The sequence below is a fragment of the Myotis davidii genome, unplaced genomic scaffold (genome assembly GCF_000327345.1).
Source record: "Myotis davidii unplaced genomic scaffold, ASM32734v1 scaffold575, whole genome shotgun sequence".
NCBI classification, from domain to species: Eukaryota; Metazoa; Chordata; class Mammalia; order Chiroptera; family Vespertilionidae; genus Myotis; species Myotis davidii.
The window spans coordinates 6451608-6471859 of NW_006290306.1; the positions used below are offsets into that span (position 1 = coordinate 6451608).

The 20252-nt window shown below is 37.1% G+C and overlaps 1 protein-coding gene across 1 annotated transcript in view; it reads right to left on the bottom strand.

The window, feature by feature from the left end:
• The window catches only part of DOCK10 (dedicator of cytokinesis 10), a 133040-nt gene that overhangs the window by 94479 nt on the left and 18309 nt on the right, over positions 1 to 20252 (bottom strand). Inside the window, exon 3 of the mRNA XM_015563669.1 lies at positions 11611 to 11700. Within this exon, the coding sequence (XP_015419155.1) occupies positions 11611 to 11700 (90 nt within the window). The remainder of the gene's footprint in view (positions 1 to 11610; positions 11701 to 20252) is intronic.

A 20252-nucleotide genomic window follows, 5' to 3' on the forward strand; every position in this document is an offset into this window, starting at 1 on the left:
CTAGCTTGCTTGTACCTCTCTGGCCCACCCTCCCACTGATCCGTGATCTGGTCGTGACATGCTTGTTCATTACGCCTCAGGGTGTAACGGCTAATTAGTATATTCCTCTCTTATTATATAGGATATCTTTTCATAATATTTTAGCCCATTTCTTCTTGTTTTGTATTAGTAAGTTTCCTTTTTCTCTTTATATCAACACTTATTGACTTGAAATCTGTTTGCCAGTTTCCCTCACTGCCTTCTAAACCCAGCCTTCTTCATCGCTGTTCATGGATTTTACACATATACTGCTATGTGAACAAAAGATGATAAAAAACTATTTATTAAAAAAAAAACATAAATATTAACAACACAAAACAATCTATATATATGAAAGGCTAATATGTTAAGTGTCTGACTGTCCAACCAGTTGCTATAAAGCACACTGACCACCAGAGGGAAGACGCTTAATGCAGGAGCTGCTGTGACATGCACTGGCCATTTACAGAGAAATGGCAGCGCGGACCTGGTGCCAACAAAGCAACACTCAGCTTCCCCCAAGTGGGACACAGGCCCTGCCACCACCCTGGAGCAACACCCCACCAAATTGCAGCTAATGCTGCCAAGACTCCATGGGGCAAAATGCGGCCCACAGCCCTGCCCAGCCCAGCCTGGAAACAGTCGCTGAGGGTGCCGGGTAATGACATCACGTAGCAATGCACGGCTTCCTCTCCCTAGTGACTAGCCTCTTTGGAGTTTCTTCAGCTCAGAAACACAACCTGCTTTATAGCCAGGTGGAAACATTTTACACTTTAACCAAATGTCTGTGAAGTGTTTTCCCGTGCCTCATCGCCTTTGATCCTCCCAAAGTCCTGGAGTAGGTAGATAGGAGACTCGATGGAATCCTATTTTCTTTTCATTAGCCAGAAAATGGAGATTTAGAAAGCTTAGAAACTTGACCCGACTGAAAAGTAAGAAATGATGGACCTTGAAAATGACTTCAGGTTTTCTCACTGTGCAGAATATAGTCAAACACTACTGCAGTTAAATATTTTACCCCTTGTTCTCCCTGTGTGATCTACAATAATAATCTGCTTTGTGTTGATATTTACTGCTGTGTTGCTGACAATTACCTGAAAGAGAAGTTGGGGTGCTTCACTAGGATGGAAAAAGTTTACCTAAATCAGAAAGCAGGTCTAATTAAGCAAGTTTATCTCTCTATATAAAGCTGTCGCTGGCACCAATTGCACGTGTGTGTTTCGATCTGTCATCATCGATTGTGAATTTGGTTGATACTTCTATTATAAAGGGTGAATAGTGATATTAAAATATTTCTTCTAACTAATCTCCTTTCAATGTGCAAAAATTCCTGCACTGGGGCACTAGTTATATTATAGTGGTCTATAGTGAATGATTTTATAGTATTTACTGATGGCACATATTTCTCAAACTCCTACCATGCACTTATCAACCCCTTACTGTGGGTTGGTAATGGGATTTCACTAGGTGGCTTTCAGATTCCTTTTGTTTCTGAAATTATATGACTCTGGGGATTAAGCTGCTGCTAGGATTAGATGGAAATTTTGTCTTCTAGCATCAGTGGTAGTATGACGAGCAATAAACTTGATGCAATGTGAGGAATAAAGATCTATGATTGCTTTTGTGACCAAGAAGGGATAGGCAGGATCTCTTTGTGACATCAATCAACTCAAGGTGCAGAACAGAGAGCACTGGCACTGCTTTTGCAGAAACAGAAAGTGAGAGGGGATGGCCCAGTGGATGGTGTAGAAAGGTTGATGGGGAACCCAGGATGCAGGCACCTGGCTCAAGATGCACAGAATATGCAGGAAGAGGGGAGAGGGATGAGTCTTCAGTTGCTATGGGTTTCTTTGGCCTTGAACTTTCTTAGCACCATAGGTTTATTTGTTCAGGGAAACACCCACACACAAATCAGGGACTGAGGGTGAAATAATACATGAGACTGGGACAAAGACAGGAGTAGGAGGATGAGGGCAGGGCCTGCAGGAGAAGAGAGCTTAAAAACAAAACAGCAACAAGGCCAACAGATGAATAAAAGAGAATTCAGGAGATCTGTAATGACCAGACTGGGAGAGATGTGAACAAAACTGAATATTTAGCTAATATTAAATTTCTTAACTTGCCAATTCCTGAGCCAGTTCTGCAGATCACATGTTTCTGTATATAAGAGGAAAACTGAGCCCTGATATGATCCTTGGCTAACAAGTTCCATGTTCCTTTAAGGATGCCAGGGATTCAGGTAACAAGCATATAGGCATATAGTATCCCAAGCCTTAGAGACAGAACATTCATGATTATAGTTCTTTCTTACCTTTTCTCACTTACATTCCTTTCTCAATACCTTGCTATAGTTCTCAAATGAAATAAAACATATTCTAAACATAAAACAAAAAGCATAAAACCCACTCCCTTTTTGCATTCCCTTTTAATCTTTTTTTCTGATATATAGCTTTACCTCATTCCCCTGTAAGTATATATTAGAATTTAAATAGTTTTTTGTTCACAGAATGGCATATTCTAAAGATTTTTAAATTTGCTTTCTAAATTCTATGACCACTTTAAAGAAGTACAATAAAGTAGAATAATTTATTAACCCAGACTCCTAGTTTTGAAGTCATCAATTAATTAATTCAACAAACATTATGGAGCCCTTACTATGTGCCTGGGGTTGTTCTAAGTGATGGAAACCTATCAGTGATCAAGAGGCTAAAAGTCATTCCCTCTTGAAATGTATCCCTTTGTGAAAACATGATTAATAAATACACAAAAAAATTGTGCAATATGTTAGCAGATAATGCCTGTGGGATCGGGCCTAACCTGGCAGTCAGACATCCCCCGAGGGGTCCAGATTGGAGAAGGTGCAGGCTGGGCTGAGGGGACACCCCCCCCCCAAGTGCACAGATTTCATGCACCGGGCCTCTAGTTTAGAATATTGGAATAAAGTAGAAATTTCTGCCCCATAATATCTATCTCTATACTTTCTGATCTGGAGTTTTTCCAAAAATGCATTGATTTACATGTCTTTTCTTGTTATGGATAGTACCTATTTTTAAGCATGATAAACATGTCTACTCATTCATATTACACACAATATCCATAATGTGCCATAGGCTTAACTGAATAAATCTAAGATGTGGTAATCCTGAATTTCACTGGCCAAAAATGAATTGGTACTTACTTTTTTATATTAGTGTGCTATATATATTTTTTAATATATTTTATTGATTTTTTTATAGAGAGGAAGGGAGAGGGATAGAGAGTTAGAAACATCAATGAGAGAGAAACATTGACCAGCTGCCTCCTGCACATCCCTACTGGGGATGTGCCTGCAACCAAGGTGCATGCCCTTGACCGGAATTGAACCCAGGACCCTTGAGTCCGCAGGCCGACGCTCTATCCACTGAGCCAAACCAGTTAGGGCTAGTGTGCTATATTAAAGAACTACCTCTTTTTCTTTATTTGTCTTGGAGAGGCAAGTGCTTGTTAGATACTGTACTACTAGGCACTTTATATATCATCTTAATAAACACTCAAAGATATTTTATGATTCCCATCTTAAAGATCACAGAGGCAAAGAGAGCCTCAGAACTTTGCTCAAGATCCTACACGTGATTTCAAACTGGATTTGTCTGACTCTCAAAGTCCATTCAGCTAATTTATGAATTGCATGATGATTGCAGACACTGGACCATCATTCCAGACGTTTTTATGGAATTTCTGTTTCTGTCTTGGAATAAGACAGACCTGGTTTTTAATTTTGGTGTTAGCTCAATTAAGTAACTTAACAACTCTAAATTTCCTTATCTGTCTAAATAATACCAACTTTAATAGGATCAAATAACACAATTCCTATAAAGCTCTTAGCATAGGGTAAATACTTAATCAATAGTTGCTTTAAAAATCAGTTTTTCAGTTTGACTCAATCTATAATTCACATTCACAACAGTTGATGATAACTTGTTTTTCCTGATTTATAAAAGCACAGTTCTGGGAAGATAGATGTATTAGCTCTGATTATCAAAGAATCTTGTTGGAATCAAGTCATTTATGAATTTATGGGCCAGATTTAATGTATCTGGTGGTGGGTAGATGAGAATTAAGGTTACACTAGATAACCCTTAAGAATCCTTCTGAATCTGTGATTTCTCTGATTCTGAGAAAGCCAATGCATTTTACAAACACATAAATGCTTCCCATACATAGCTATGGCATCTTGGAAATGTTATGCATGGAAAATTACTCTCTATCCTTTGTTCCAGCCCACACAGTCACTCTAAGAAGATCATTAAGAACTATGATAATTATGACTACAACTCCTCTCTGTCCAAAATGTAAGCTGAAGTGACCTGTTGCAAATTCAAAGTCACAGGCTACAACTGTGCTTGTTACCATAAGGCAATTGCTCCATTTTCTCCTTGCCAATGACCAATCCCACAACACCAGTTTCAAAATATCAACTCCTAATCCCCTTTAAAATGGAGGCTGCTACAGTCTACTTCAAAGGTGAAGTATGCTGAGCTAGTTAATTTTTCCAAACAGTAATGACCCAATTCACATTTTAGTAATTTATTCATTCACTTATTATTTATTTATTTAAAATATATTTTCATTGATTTTTAGACAGAGAGGAAGGGAGAGGAATAGATAGAAACATAGCTCACAAGCCCTGCATGTGCCTTGATTGGGAATCGACCTGGCAACCTCTTGGTTCCGGGGTTGATGCTCAATCGCTGAGCCAACCAGCTGGGCTATTCATTAATTATGTTTGCTTGTTTAGCATTTATATTAGCATCTCTGCCTGTGGCATTTAGGCACAAAAAAGCTGAGCCAAGTCAACATACACAAAGGCTTTTATGTCATTAGGATAGTGTTTCCTAAACTCTACTGTGTTCCTGAATTTTTTGAGGTTGCCAATTAAAATGCAGGTTCCAGGGTCCCACATGAATCCACTGAATAGGATGGAATCTGTAAAGGCGGGGAGCCTAAATCCCTCAATCCACCGGATTAACGGTGTGGCTCAGTCCTTGTCATGCAGTTTGTCTCTGAACTGAAAGCGTTAGCGTCCTAGCTTTACACAGTGAAGGCGAGTAAAAGAGATCACCCTCCAGCTTTCACTCAAGTGGACACAACCTTTGAAATGGGCAGGGAACATATCAACTCCAGGATGTGGTTTTAGTTATAGTGGGCTATTCAATGTATTTTTGTTGATTGAATGAATCTTGTATATCTTTTTTCCCTTAGAAATTACTAAACATGACACCTTGAAAGTTCTCAAACTCTAAATATTTTAGAAAAGATTGGGCAATTGTAAAGAGCAGCAGATTACCGTAAAGAAAATATTTCATTTCTCCCTCTCCTCTTTAGAGAATCATTAGAATCAATTCAAATCATGTTACCAACCCAAAGAGCAATTTTGGTTTGACAATATAATTTGTCCATCTCTGAAAATGGCTATTAGATTCTGGCCACAGAGTAATAAGCAGGTAATAAATGGCTTTGTAGATGCAAACTTGTTTTTCTTTCTAGCCATACAGGTTTATTTAATTACATGGCTACTTTCTTGCCCAAAAGATTTATGCAACCACAAAAGGTGTTCATTTTGGCTCTTAGTCACCACTGGGATTAATTCTGTATTTGTAAACAGATTGTGGTAACTTTCATATTCATGCCATTCTTTATATAAAGTGTAGGAGTAAATATGGCTATTGTATAAATTTAGAAAGTGTAGTATCATGAAATTGGGTGAATTTAGGCAAATTATGTATTGAAAGGGTTGCTGGATAATTATCCATATTGAAACACTTCAAATTCAAAGGTGATGCTGTTAACCAAGCCAACAAGTAGAACATGAAACTATTCCTGCAAACCAGGTCATGTGGGCACTCAATACATTGATATTTTAGAGGGAAAAAAGGCACCAAAAATATTTTTTTTCTTTAATTGGATCATATTATGAATCCCTTTAAAATTCAATAATTTCTGAAGTATAAAAATAAGTTAATGATATTTTAAAAACACTTATACTACACTCTTGGGAGAGAATGAAAAATAATGGGTTTGGACAAAATAAATTATGTAAATATAGATATGACTCAGTTTCAGAAATCATGGTACAATCTTTTTTAATGGATGTGGGTTTGATTGTAAAAAATATTACTTGATATTAGGTAGTGTTAGCATGTATATAAATAATGCATGTGGAACACAAAACAGAATGTCATATCAAATTACAACCATAAGAAAAATAATTTTTAAACTATTTTCTCACTTTGAATTATAGAATAGTCTAATTTGTTTTATTTTGTTGTTGTTGTTGATTCTAAATTGAAAGTGGATAAATATATTTGTTTGTTTGTCTTCAGAATGTGTTGAATTGAGGTGGTTGAAATTAGACTTTTATAAATCACACCTGTGCCTGACCTGGGACCAGACACACTAATTTCCTAGCTACATCTCACAAGTAATCTGTCAGGATATAAATAATGGATGGTACTAAAACCTTGGTAATATTATGATCTAGTCATTCTTCTCATGAAAGGCATAAAATCTGGGTTGTAATTGAAATAGGTGAAAACTTAAAGTGGTTTCTTTATTATTCTAGCACTCCAGGGTCTCCAACTTGCACTTCTTTCTTTTTAACTATTTATCATCAAACATTATAGGATACTTTTTATTGTGGAGAAGGGGAAGCCAATTTACAATTGGAACAGTTTTGCATATTTAGAAACTAGACTATATTATTCTAGAGTCTTTGGTGACTAGAAAATAAATTTCTTCACAGTTGTTAAAGTGAACCACAAAACCATTTTGTTTTCATCAGTGTTTTTTTATATATATTTTATCCTAATGCCACTGAAAAGATAATGCATTTTAATTTACCTTAATGAACTTTCATATGCTTATTATCTTTAATGTTATGCATTTAGTATAAAGAAAATCTGGTAATCCACTTTGTTCTGGCCATGACAGAAATAAAATCATATATATATATGTGTACTAGTACTGGGGATCAAGCCTGCAACCCAGGCATGTGCCCTGACCAGGAATTGAACCATGGCCTTCTGGTTCATAGTTGATGCTCAATTACTAAGCCACTCCATCCGGACTCCATTAAATTCTTGAAGTCACCATATGTAAGTGGCTTTACTTATAAATTTACTTTTAAAAAATACACACAAAATGAAAAGTCCCTTAGCCTCTAGTAAGACCTTTATCAGGGAATTAAGAAAGAACCCCATTCTTTAAAACAAAAAGTCAAAATCATTTTATTCTCACTAATTTTATTAAGAAAGAACTGTGACTTTTTAATTTGGGGAGGTTTTTATAGTTGCATTTTCCCTGTACCTTCCACTGAATTAATTTGTACATGTAGCCCTGGTGTCCTGTCAAAGACATTGTTCTACAGTGAGCAAAACCATGCTTATCATGCTCTGGTCTGAAGTTAATGAATACATTAGAATCATTCATTTGCTACCCAATGATTCAGAATCAGGAAACAGCCTTCATTTTTACTTAATTTATTTATACATGCAAAAAACCCCAGAATCACTTACTCAAAGATTTATTCTTACTTCAGGGTAAGTTTGAGTGTACATAATTTTACGTATTAGTTTTAAAATTTTTGTATAAAGTACAAAGGCATTTTTGTCAAAAGAATGGTTTCTTTAACACCGTACATAATATGCTGTCTAAAATTAAATATAAAAGACAAAGTTATTTTAATTGTAAAAGTAAAAATTTTATTCCTTGTGTTTTCTTGAACCAAGACAAATCTCATTCTAGTTTGATATATTTCTTTCAACAAAAATGGGCAGCATGAAGTACATTTAAAATCATGGCCAATCCCTCTGTCCGCATAATTTTCTTCACTATGTCTAGGACTCAAGTTTTTTAATATCTCTTTTACTTCTCAATATGATACAAATTCTACCTTGCATACACATAATTTTCTCTTGGAATAGTTGTATACCGTTTGTCTGGGTCCAAATGGTGGAAGAGGAAGAAGAGGAAGAAATTTCATTTTCAATATTATATTCATTTGATTGTATTGTTTTTCATGTTCACTAAATTCTGTTTCTTAATAAATTAAGCAATATTTTATACATAACTTAATAGCCTAGTGAACTATTTTTAACTTTGGTATGCAGAAGATAGTCTGCCTGAAGAGTTCCAATATTATTTGTAGGTTTACCTCTGCTTAAAATTTTCCTCCCTCAGTAACCTAGTAATATCTGATGAGGGCAGTGTATAATTGTGTGTGTGTGTGTGTGTGTGTGTGTGTGTGTGCGCACACGCGCGCACGCACGCACGCATAGATAAATGGATAGACAGATAGGTATTTGCTTCTACTATTTAATGTTTTCATAAATCTTAAATCTTGGAATATTTTATGTCTTGACTTGGAGTCTTGGATCCAAATGAGACGTGGGCTCTTGGATTCACAACTTAGTCCTCATTTTATCATTGCTCTACTCCTGCAGTTGACTGATTTCCAGAAACTGCCAAGGGCTTTGTTGGCAGAGTAACTTGCTACCTTACTACCTTGTCAGTGTTTCTCTCAGCCATTCTGCTGAAGTGGTCCCTAGACCGTTGCTCCTCTTAGGCCACTCTATCATTCTCAAGTCTCTGCTCTTTCATCTTCTTTGTTTCAAAAGTCCAAACTAAGAGCTTAGTTTTAATTAGCATTCTGTGTTTCTGGCTTTCTATTATCCTTTTGAACATATTCAAAGAAAACTTTGCTCTAGAATTTTTTGGCTTAGGAAGTCTTCATCCTATTTATAGATCCTTTAATTGCTCCCCCAAGCCCCAGTGGCAGGAAGTGATGCTTGTTTTATCAGGGAAGTGTCTGATATTTTTTGTGGTTATAGATGTTGATTTTAAGTCACTTAGGAGGATCAGATAAAGACATTGCTCCCCAATTGTTATTTTCCAAATGTTTTCATGTTATTGCTATATTTAGATTTAGAAATACAGCATTGGGATTATTAATATCTCTATTTAAAGATGGAGAAACCGAGGCAGAAAGCTTACACGTTTGTCAAGTGAAGGACATACAATATTCTCATCAAGCCAGTCTATTAAGGAGCATGTGTGTCTGTGTGTATGTAACAAAAGATATAATGAGTTGCAAATAATTTCTGTGGTTAAGTATTGTCTTCTGGCTTTATGGTACCATTTATCATATAAATATTAAAATTTTTATTTGCTTAAATTTGTCCATTTTAAGTTTCCACTTAAAACATTATCCTACATTTTAACAATTTTTTATACATGTCTGGAATTAATCAATCACGTTTTTAATATTTATATGGAGTTATTTTTATATGTAATGTGAGATAGAGAATCCTAACTTTATATTCATCTAAAATGGTGAGCCACTTTGTATTTGTTGAATTGCTCACTCTTCCCTAAAGAATTTCAAGTGCCATATTTCCCATTTATTAAGAAACCATATGCACGTAGATGTTTCTAGATACTCTGTTTCATTTCACTGGATATTTGTGTATTCCAGAATATTTAAAAATTGAAACTATCTCAATTTATTGTCTAAACCTAGCATTTCTCTAATACCAAAGGGGGATAAAAAGAAAAAAAAACAGCCAGACTCCATTCATGAATATTAGTGCAAAAATTTTAAATAAAATATTAACAATTCTAATGTAGTAGAGTATGAAGGTAATAATGCAACTGGAACAAAAAGTTTATACCAGAAATGCAAGTGTGGATCCACTGAATAGCGACCCACTAATTCTATTACAGTGCTTTTGCAAATTCATGTAGAAGAGCTGTTATATCAAAGACTGAATATGCATTTCAAAACCTAAGTAGCAAGTGTTTATAAGGACTGTAGAGACCAAGACCTTCTTTGACACTTTTTTTATGCCAGAAAAAAATATAATAAAACACCAATAAGACAGGATGCCCAATATGAGCATTATTAGTCAAAATTGTTTTAAAGACATTAGATAATAAAATAATACAAAAATTAAATAAATAATATACTTATTAGAAAAGAAGAAATTTTATTTGCAGATGATATAACTACACATCTAAAAACAAATAAGAACTATTAGGATAGGAGAGGTTAGTAAGCTAGTTATGCATATTTGAAAATTAATAGCTTTTAAAAGATAGCAGCAATGGACACTAAGAAAAGGAAATGAACTTTTTACATTCCACTTATTTTTAGCAAAACTGTAAAATACACTGAAATGAACTTAACAACAGTGTTACAGATCATTATGAAGAATGTACAATATTTTGTGAACACCATGCAAGAAAACCTGGTTAAATATTCCGTTAGGAATTCAAAGTCCTAAACATTTCAAACCCTACCTAAGTTAACATACATGTACTGCATGATTTTGTAGACCTAGTCTCAATGATTCTAATTCCTTGATTAGAAAATAATTTTCCAACTCTTTTTTAAACAGTGATGCCCTAGTAGATATCAAAACTTCCCATAAGGAGACTGTAAATAAAATATTATAATACTGACATCACACTTATTATTTTTATTAGTAAATATGAAAATAGTACACTCAGATTACCTGATGTTATCTAACTTTGCACTTTTTTTTTCTACCTCCTTAAGACAGACTCTGTAATTTAATGTGAACTTTAGGAAATAAATATAAAATCATGGAATTGGAAAAAAATAAACAGGTAAATTTATGGCAAAGGGTAACCTGAATTAAATAGCACAATATAAAGATCTATCCTATATATGGATATACATGTACACACATGTATATGTAAAAAAGAATAGTATAATATAAAATATGATTACTCAGCTTGGTATTAATAGGTACACAAATAAGGCTAACTTATATTCATACAAATATGTTTAGGAGCTGTGAAAGGGTTTTGCTGTTGTGTGTGCCTTTAACTAAATCCTAATTGGGATACACTACTTTCTCAGGATTAAAGACTGCATTTAGACTTCAATACTTTTACTTTGACCTGTGCTCGGCTAAGTTTTATCATTGCTTTTTCCATAAAGGAAGGATTGGCTCCATTTATTTATTCAATAACCACCTGCTAGTAGCTGTTCTGTGCTAGCCCAATTCCTGCCCTAAAGCAACCTGCTCTCTGGTTAGGAGAAGCAGCAGTGCTGGAGGCCTTCCCTACATCCTTCAAATGCAAGTAGATGACATAGCAACATGCTTCTATCAGTCCCTTACAGCTGTTCACATTAATATTTTCATAGTTAGTACTTGAAAGAACTATATCTCTTAAAATGGGAACTCTGGTATAAAAAATTCTCACATAGCATGGCCTTGCCTAAAACTCAGTCCGAATAACTAAAATAAAATTAAATCTGCCTATTAAGAATACTAAAACATTTCTTAATGTGGAATTTTTAAGTTAAGTAGAAGCAAAACAAAAAAAAAAATCCCAAAAGTTGAATAGTGAGCAGATAATGAAAAATGATTAACAGGAAAATGGAACACATCTTCAGGCAATGACGATCGAAAGACATCAACTAATCTCTATCGAAAAGGTGAGGAAGACAATGATAATAAAGTTGTATTAATAACTACCTGAGGGAAAGAGATTTATAAAAGAAAGGATTGGAAGCATCACATTTACCTCTTTCACCAGTAAACTTTCTGCTTTGTGCTCTGCGTCTTCAGGTACTGTTGAGTACAACGTTCGGATGTCCCACGAAACTGTGGCTGTCTGAGAGAAACAATGAAAAGAAATTAAGCCCTCCAACTTAAAAACATTGTGCACACCTCTATACCAAAAACAGCAGGGACGTCTTTTCCATCTTAGCGTTTAAGGATAAGAGATTTCAAGACACTTCCTTGGTTCTTGCCAATTTATTCTCTAGGAGAGAAAATCCAAACCCTCCTTTATTACCGCTTACCAGTGTTATTACAATTACTGTTTATCAGTGAAGCTCATGATTTTAAGCTCTTTCCTTCCCTGCAGAAAATGAAAATTTGGACATCTGTCTATTGTGGCTGGTTCATTTCTATTGGTATCTTTTGTTATTGTTGCTAATGATAAAAAAAATATAAAATAAAGAAGAAGATATACAAAATCATTGTTAATGAATCCTACTATAAATAATCTCCTGAATATCAACAGGATAAATTTAGCCCTTTTCAGAACTATTTGTGTGTGTGTGTGTGTAACTACAATTAGGGATGGGAGGCAAGAAAGGGTGTTTAGTATATCTGTGCCTTGAAGAAAACAGGTCATGTTTCTGGTGTCTTTTTTGTTATTGTTGTTAAAATGAACAAAGTATTTTCAACTTCAATGCTAAACAACCTTCTGTTAAATGAATATACATGAACTGAAAGTATAGAGTATCTCTTAAAACAAAACGTCTAACACAGAATTCACAGTTTGTTTCCTCTGTATACATCTTCAGCTCTATCCAGCTGGGGATTAGGGGAGGTCGTAAAACAGTTACTTTCCATCACCAGCTTCCAGCTCTCTTCAGTCTTTGCTCCTTTTGATTACAGGAATGTTGGAATGATGAGTCTGTTCACATACCTGGTACTAACCATTGGGGTCTTTTGTTTTGTAAATTACCAACCCACAAATGATTAGTCAGACATAATAAAGTTCATTTGAACTGTTCTAGATAAGGGGTATTTTGGATGAATTATTGGAACAGATGAAAGTCTCAAATCCCTCCCTAATGGGGGGAAGATGGGAAAGAGAGGGGTCCAGGGAATTCAGTCTTCTGGGTTCACGGCAGCTGTAAGCTCTGCTACCAAGGGCAGCATCATTACTTTTCTTCCAAACCTAGACTCCTATTTTCTTCAAATCCTTTCTTTCTTTACCCCTGATGTGAGCTCCATGAGGGCAAGACATTTGGTCTGTTTATTTATTGCTATAACCTCAGTGCTTGGTTGGGGGTGTACCTACTGATTTGTTGAAGGTGTTGAGCATGTGTGCGTATGCATATGTGTGTTCTGTGTGAGCATGTGATGAGAGTATGTGGTGTGTGAGTTTATCTGTAAGGGGAACATGGGCTTGAACACTGTGAAAGAGGAAGAATGTCATGTGAGTCTAATCAGATTACAGATTAAAAATTAATGAGAACACTATGGTCAAGATACCTCATAATAAAAAATCAGTGCTCATCCTGAAATACAGCTATGGACTGAGCTCCCTTGGTCAGTGCGTTTGCCCTAGGATTTGATTGCAGTTATGTGAACAGTTAGGAAGTGACCATCAATTCAAGCAAAGTGCAGGTCCACACACAGGGAGACATCCCTTCCCACGGGAAGTATGATAGGACCAACTTAAGATTTATTATTATTTAGATTTTGCATTTTTTCATTCCTTTTGAGTTTCCTCTGTCATTTTGCTTCTTTTATGTTATTCACTCTGTTAGACAAATAGCAAATAAACTCTATTACAGTTTGGAGTAGAAGACTTAAAGGCACGCCTAAATTGAGCTTTGCTGGATTTCCATTATTTGGGGATAACTTACTTCCTATTTGGACAGATAATTCACAGATACACAGTGTTACTTGTTTGGTTTCAGGGGACATTACATACTGTAATCTGTTGATAAGATCAGGATTTTTTTCTTCAAATAATTTTTTTTCTAGATTTCAGCCACTATTTTATAATAAAAGCTTTATATAAAAAGTTAAAGATTCCTCTTTTTCATTATGCACTATAGTCTATTGATTTTGTGTCTTTTGAAAAAAATAATAGCTGTTCTAAATACTCTAAGTGTGATGGAAAGTAGAGCAACATGGCCCAAATGTAACCTTCCCGTTCAGTTATACTATAAACCTACCATCCCACTAAGATCACTGCTCTGTACAATAGAGTGAATACTGAGCTAGTTTAAAAAGCATCTTTTTCTTAATGGTAAGCTTTTAAAATGTGAGCTCAGGTTTTCAGTAATAATAATTACATGGTTACTTGATTCATGATGTCATGTAGTAGTGATAGAGTCCCCATACCTAAGCTAATGCTCATATGCCATGTATGAGATTGGGAATTCATTCAGGCTGGAGTCATAAAAACAGATCATGTGTACAGTCATGTGTGCAATGGTTACGAGTGATTCCTGATGACCTCTGGTTATGAAATGACAACTGGGGTTGAGTCACCCCAGTTTAAATTTAGAGATAAATCTAAAACATTATTTTACAACATGCATGGAATTATAGCACATCTAATACTTTGCACAGGTTACAGAAGATACAAGAAAAGGAATACACATTAAAATAAAAGCCTATAACAAGTTATTGGTCTGTTATATTTTGTGGTAATACTGGAGAAGCTGCCTGAAAAAGCAGGAAGCCACCAGTTTCAACTGTAAAAATTGTGGTACTTCTGCTCACATTTGACTTCTATAATGTGTCTCCTTTGAAGCAAAAATAAATTTATCAAATAAAAAAGAAAACTATACAGAGTCATATTTGTTAAGGTTACAGAGAATTTCTTTTCTGAGAATTGGATGCTTTCAGACCACGACAAATTGCCTTGGCCACAGCAGACTTCCTGTTCTCTTTTATAAACCGTCTGGTCGACAATTAGTACAGCTCAATGGCATGAAATGGATCTGAGACTGGGCTGGAACTCAGCCGAGCTCCTCTTCTGGAGGTAGTTTTACAAGCGGACTATTGTGCAGAGATTGGGCATTTGGAAATAAAAATTACCATTTTTATTTATGAAACAATGCATGCAGGCTTGCTTGTCATTTCAGGCCTATACTATTCAGCCAGCGTAGACTACGCCCTGTCACTTTCTGGTTCCTCTACTCTGCAGTGGGTTGTCTTGGTGGCTTTGCCACAGCCACCATTCTGCTGGCTAACATGACCACAGAAGACTTCATTCCAAGTACATCAGGGCCATTTCTCAATTGACCAAAGGCCACTTTCAAAGTCTAAAAAAGAGGCCACTTATCCTATCCTGGGCTGAGCACAGCTTCCTGTAACAGCATTGCCGATCCCAGCTGTTCAAAAAAGAAGACAGAGATGCTGGTGTCAGCAGTAATCAATCAGTCCCAGCTTGAGAAGTCAATGGGCCTCACAACAGGGACTGTTAACTAATAGTCACGATCATTTCCAACCCATCAAGTGTCTGAATGTGACCTCCACCAGATTTCTCAGACTGATACATGGTCAGTGCCTCAATTTTAAGCAGGAGCTTATATTACATTAGTTGCTTGAAAAACATTTTTTAAATCACATTCAGAAGAGTATTGTTGTGATTTCATTTTGTTTTTATTTCTAAATAAATGAGAAAATCACTTTAATGCCTTCATTGTGCTTTATAGGGAAGGTGTCTTTGTTTTGCTGAAGCTACACTGCATGGGGGATGCACAGATAGTGAGCAGTTGGCCGTCACTGGACAGTCGCCCTCCTCCAGCCAAGGCGAGCATGGGGACATCTCTGTCACAGGACGTAAGTGTATAAAGGAGGGAGGTTTGGAGACCTGATTCAAGTTTTAGTCTTAGATTGGCAAACCCCTGGGCAAGTCATTTCACTTCTGTTTTGCGATTCATTTCCCAATCTTCAAAATGTGTCACCTCCTCTAAGGAGGTGAGGATAGAATATTCTACCTATGGGAAAATGTGAGCATGAATAGAACCCAGTGCTCCGGTATACAGATACTTATGCACTAGGACCTCCCCTTGGCAAGGACTCGCGGCAGTGGGCTGATCTCTCCAAGGTTGCACAGTGAAGAAACGTGCTGGCTGTGAGACGGGCAGACATGGCCCTGTCATGACCCTGTGACGAGCAGCCTCAGACACAAGCAGCCCTGACACAGATAGCCACCCTGCCACGGCATCTTCCCGCATGGCTGCTCACATCCCTTCTTCCATCTGGGGCTCAGTCCTGCACCATCCTTGCCCATGCTCTTCTGTCTTTCAGAGAATCCCTTTCTTTCCTTGTTCTTTTCTAATCTCAGGTTTAGGATAGGTGCCAACTCCTTTTGAAAATTCTTCTCTAATTCATGAAACATACATCTTCTCTTCTCTGAACTATATGGTTACCACCTGCAGCTTAACTATAGAATCTTTAGGGCCAAAAGCTCTGCCTGTGATTAGTTAAGTCAGTCTTTGTACAGGTGTGTTGTTTTGAGTATAATCACATTAACTCTTCTTTGAGGACAAATTATAAAAATAAATTAAATGTTTTGCCATGTTCTTCAGTATATTTTGTTTAATTATTTTAAAGAATGAAGTATTTGAGTGTAGACATATATTTTTATGATTGTTCAGTGCCCTATCTCTGGTTTAAGTATATCCACAGGGTTGTGAACCATCATCAATATTTAATTTTAAAACAGTTTCATCACTCCCCACTCAAAACCCATACCATTAGCAGTTACTTCCCATTCTTCCTTCTTCCCAGCCCTTGATGATTACTAATCTACTCTCTGTCTCATGAATTTGCCTATTCAGGATACTTCATGCAAATGGAATCATTCAGTATGTGGCTTTTTGTGACTGGCTTCTTTCACTTACATAACATTTCAAGTTTCATCCAGGCTCTAGCATGTGTCAGTACTTAATTCCCTTTCAGGTGGAACTGCTTATCCATTCACCATTTGATGGACATTTGGGTTGTTTTCACTTTGGGGCTATTTGAATAATGCTGCTATGACTATGTGTCCAATATTTATTTGAACATATATTTCTAGTATGATGGAGCCCAGAGCAGTCTCCACACATTCTCACTGAATTGAAATGCACAGTCTACACTGTTTCATACAGTGCCAATTATCCAATGGCACCACTCACTGTGGGATTCGGGGAGTTAATATTTCCCTCAAGTTGTGCACCTTATTTTTGGCCACAGAATACTATTTGGACAGAAACTCTAATAATAAAAGTCAAGGTGCTTATGTTTCATTCCCATCTTTATAGTTACTCTCCATCCTTGAACAAGAGGCTTTTCAAATCTCAGCTTCATTATCTTATAAATGAGAGAGCGATTATAACTTAGAAATAACCTAGTTTGACAAAGACTATTATTTAGCTTTTAAATCACAATTACAGCATTCTTGCATGAACACTGGGAGCCACTTAGGCTTAGAAGCCAAGGTTTAAAAAGAGGTTGAGCCCAGCCAGTGTGGCTTAGTGGCTGAGCACCGACCTATGAACCAGGAGGTCATGGTTCCATTTCCAGTCAGGGTCCATGTCTGGGTTGCGGGCTCGATCCTCAGTGTGGGGCATTCAGGAGGCAGCTGATCAACGATTCCCTCTCCTCATTGATGTTTCTATCTCTCCCTCTCCCTGCCTCTCTGAAATCAATACAAATATATTTTTTTAAAAAGAGGTTGAGATTTCTATAACATCTTAGGTTGTGCCTCAGTAAGAGAAGCAAGAAAAACAAACCCAACAATCTCATGACCTTTCTGCCTTTCAAAAAATAAAATAAAATAAGACCTTTCTGCTTCCTCTCACCAAATGACCCATGTGGTTGAGTCTGGAAATCCCCATTAACAGTTGCTTTTTATAGCCAAAAACATACTATGAAACAAACAAGCCATTGGTATGCTAAGAAATCACAATTCACTCAGTCTTAATAGTGAGCCAGTGAAAATGCCAGGATGTACTGAAGAGCCCTGAGAGACTAATGCTGTAATGAATTAGGGATTTGATGGGAAGGAGGGTTTTGAGAAGATGGTGTAACTACCTAAACAGGCTATTTCAGGTGTGCAGTATAGACCTTTGACTTTGGCAATGGCATTTCCCCAGGTTAAAAGCATAACCTTGTTTATATCGGTGATAGTTACAACTTAGCTCACAGAGGTGGGCCATAAGGCTGAGCTGAAATAGAGGAGTTTTACTGGTGTGGGCAGTATTGAAATATGCTTTCCCACAGTGTGAGGTGTGCTAGCTTTCAGACCTCTAAACTTTCTTATTTATTTACACTTTGTAACTCTCAGAAATGATTCCACCTCAGGCTCTCGGTGTCCTTCGCTTAGCAAGAGACTCATTTCTGGCTTTCTCACTTTGGGTTCTGCTGTTTTGTATCTGACTCTCCTTAAACAGAATCACTCCACAATATGATTCAGTGTGTCCTCGAAACTGTCCTTTAGCTTTTGTTTGCCTTCCTTACTCTCCTTGCCTAATTCACTAAGCCGCAATTTGGTGACTAAGTTCTTTCTTTCTTTTTTTTTTTTGTCTTAAGTTTCTATTGCTACCAGCTTCAAAAAGATAGATGAGAAAAACAAGAATAGCAAATATAATTATTGAAGTAGTACATGTTTTTGAATGTACTCTTAATGAGTACGCTTCAACTGCTTATTTCTAGTGAATCATTCTAAGTCATACAGATCATCGTGCCCGCTCCCAGAACCCACGCATCAGGAGAAATCGTTTCTACCTGGAGTGTCAAGAAAAAGGAAGGTGCTGCTACTTCAGTCCCTTAGCCTAGAAGAAGATGATTTTAATTCAATGTTCAGCTATCTTAATTGAATGCTCATGAGTCAGACATTGTGTTGAGTACTTGAAATACAGTTATAAATGGATTTCTCCCTTGCCTAGTAACAAAAAGCATGTGCGTAAGTACATTAACTGTTATAGGGAGGAAATTAGCCAGGCACTGTCCTAGGTGGAATGAGCCTCTGCAACAGGGGGTCATGGTCTTAGTGCTGTTTTTGGGAGGTGATTTTTTGATTGGTGCCAAGGAGGAAAGTATATTAATGATCATTTTATTCCACATTACTTCATTCTCTTTATTCTCCAATTTCCTTTCAGAATGGCTGTTTGCTTCGTAAAGGAATAAAGTTATATTTAAAATAATAATCTACATGTTTCTGAAATAAATATCCATTTTCCACTTGTGTTGTGCAAGTGCCACTCTTGTTTCTGGGGGCCTTGCAATGACCAAGATAAAAGACATCCCATCCTAGTACAGGCTACACCTGACAGCGAGAAACACCAGGAATGGCAAAGCAAACTGAGATTTTTCTAAGTAGCAACACATTCTACAAGAGAAGCAAGTAGGCTGATGGGGTAGGTAATGTAGTGTGGGAGTTGGGTAATGGAGGCTGGAAGTCAGGGATGCGTCTTTGGAGAGGGAGCATCTGAACTGAACCATGAGTGAAAAACAGGAACCAGCATGCAAAGAGGGAAAAGGCCCTGTGAGCTTGGCAAGCTCAGGCAACAGGAAGAATGGAAGGTAGGTATCCATGTAGTGAGCAAGGGAAACAGGGTGAGGAGATAAGGGCTCAGAGATCATCAGGAACCAGCTGGCTGGGACAATAACAAGAAGGAGCTTGACCGGACTCTCAAAGCAATGGGAGACCACTGGGAAGTTTTACCCAGAGGACTGGCTTATCTGATTTGTATTTCTAAAAGCTTTCTTTAAACAAATCAAAGTGAAGGCAGGAAGGGAGCAGCAAGACCCTTTAAAGGCCACTTCTGGGGATCCAGGCCAAAAATGATGCTGATATTAGCTTGGGCCAAGAGCTTGGATAGATAGAAACGATGTAGGAATTCTTGATACTTCTAAACTATAAGCATTCTTAACCAACTTTATGATTCATCCATATTAGGGCACACACGTCTTAACCACAGGGCTTTTTAGCTTTTCCTGTCAGCCTCACTCGTCTAGAAAGTGTTGCTCTATATTCAGTGCCTTGTGGGTGCTAAATAAATATTGATGAAACAAACCAAGTAATGAATCATGTCTGCTCTCAGTGTGGGTGCTTGGAAATGTGGAAACATCGAAGTGAGCTGAATTCTCTAATCAGTGAGACACAGCTGGGCTAAAGACCACTGGAAGGAGGGTGGGGAGCTAGGGCTGTTCCCCTTCCTTCCATTCTGTGATACGTTAGGATTGGAGTGGTCATCTACTACCACGTCCCACTGGGTGGGTGGAGACTGTCCACACACATCCCACAGGATCCTTACCATTGCTCAAGGATGAGCCTGGGCAATGATCCTCTAGCCTGGTGAATAGGAGGCTTGCTGTTGGTGACCAACACCCCTGACATGTGACATAGGCAGAGGATGGGGCAGACAGAGGCAGAGGGTTTGTGAGGAAAGCTCTTTATTCCACACAGAGGAAGAGGGAAAAACTCCAACACATAAACACAATCGTTTTAGCAGGAATCTGTATAGCAGATTCTGTAAAGGGTCAGGTAAATTGTTTAAGGTCCTCTCCTCTGCTGTAATGGCTTCACCTCTGTTGGAGTCTGCAGGTGTAGTATGAAAGCAGCCATTGACAACAGGTGAATAAAAGGGAATGCTTGTATTTAAGTAAGACCTTATTTATGGGTACCAAAAACCA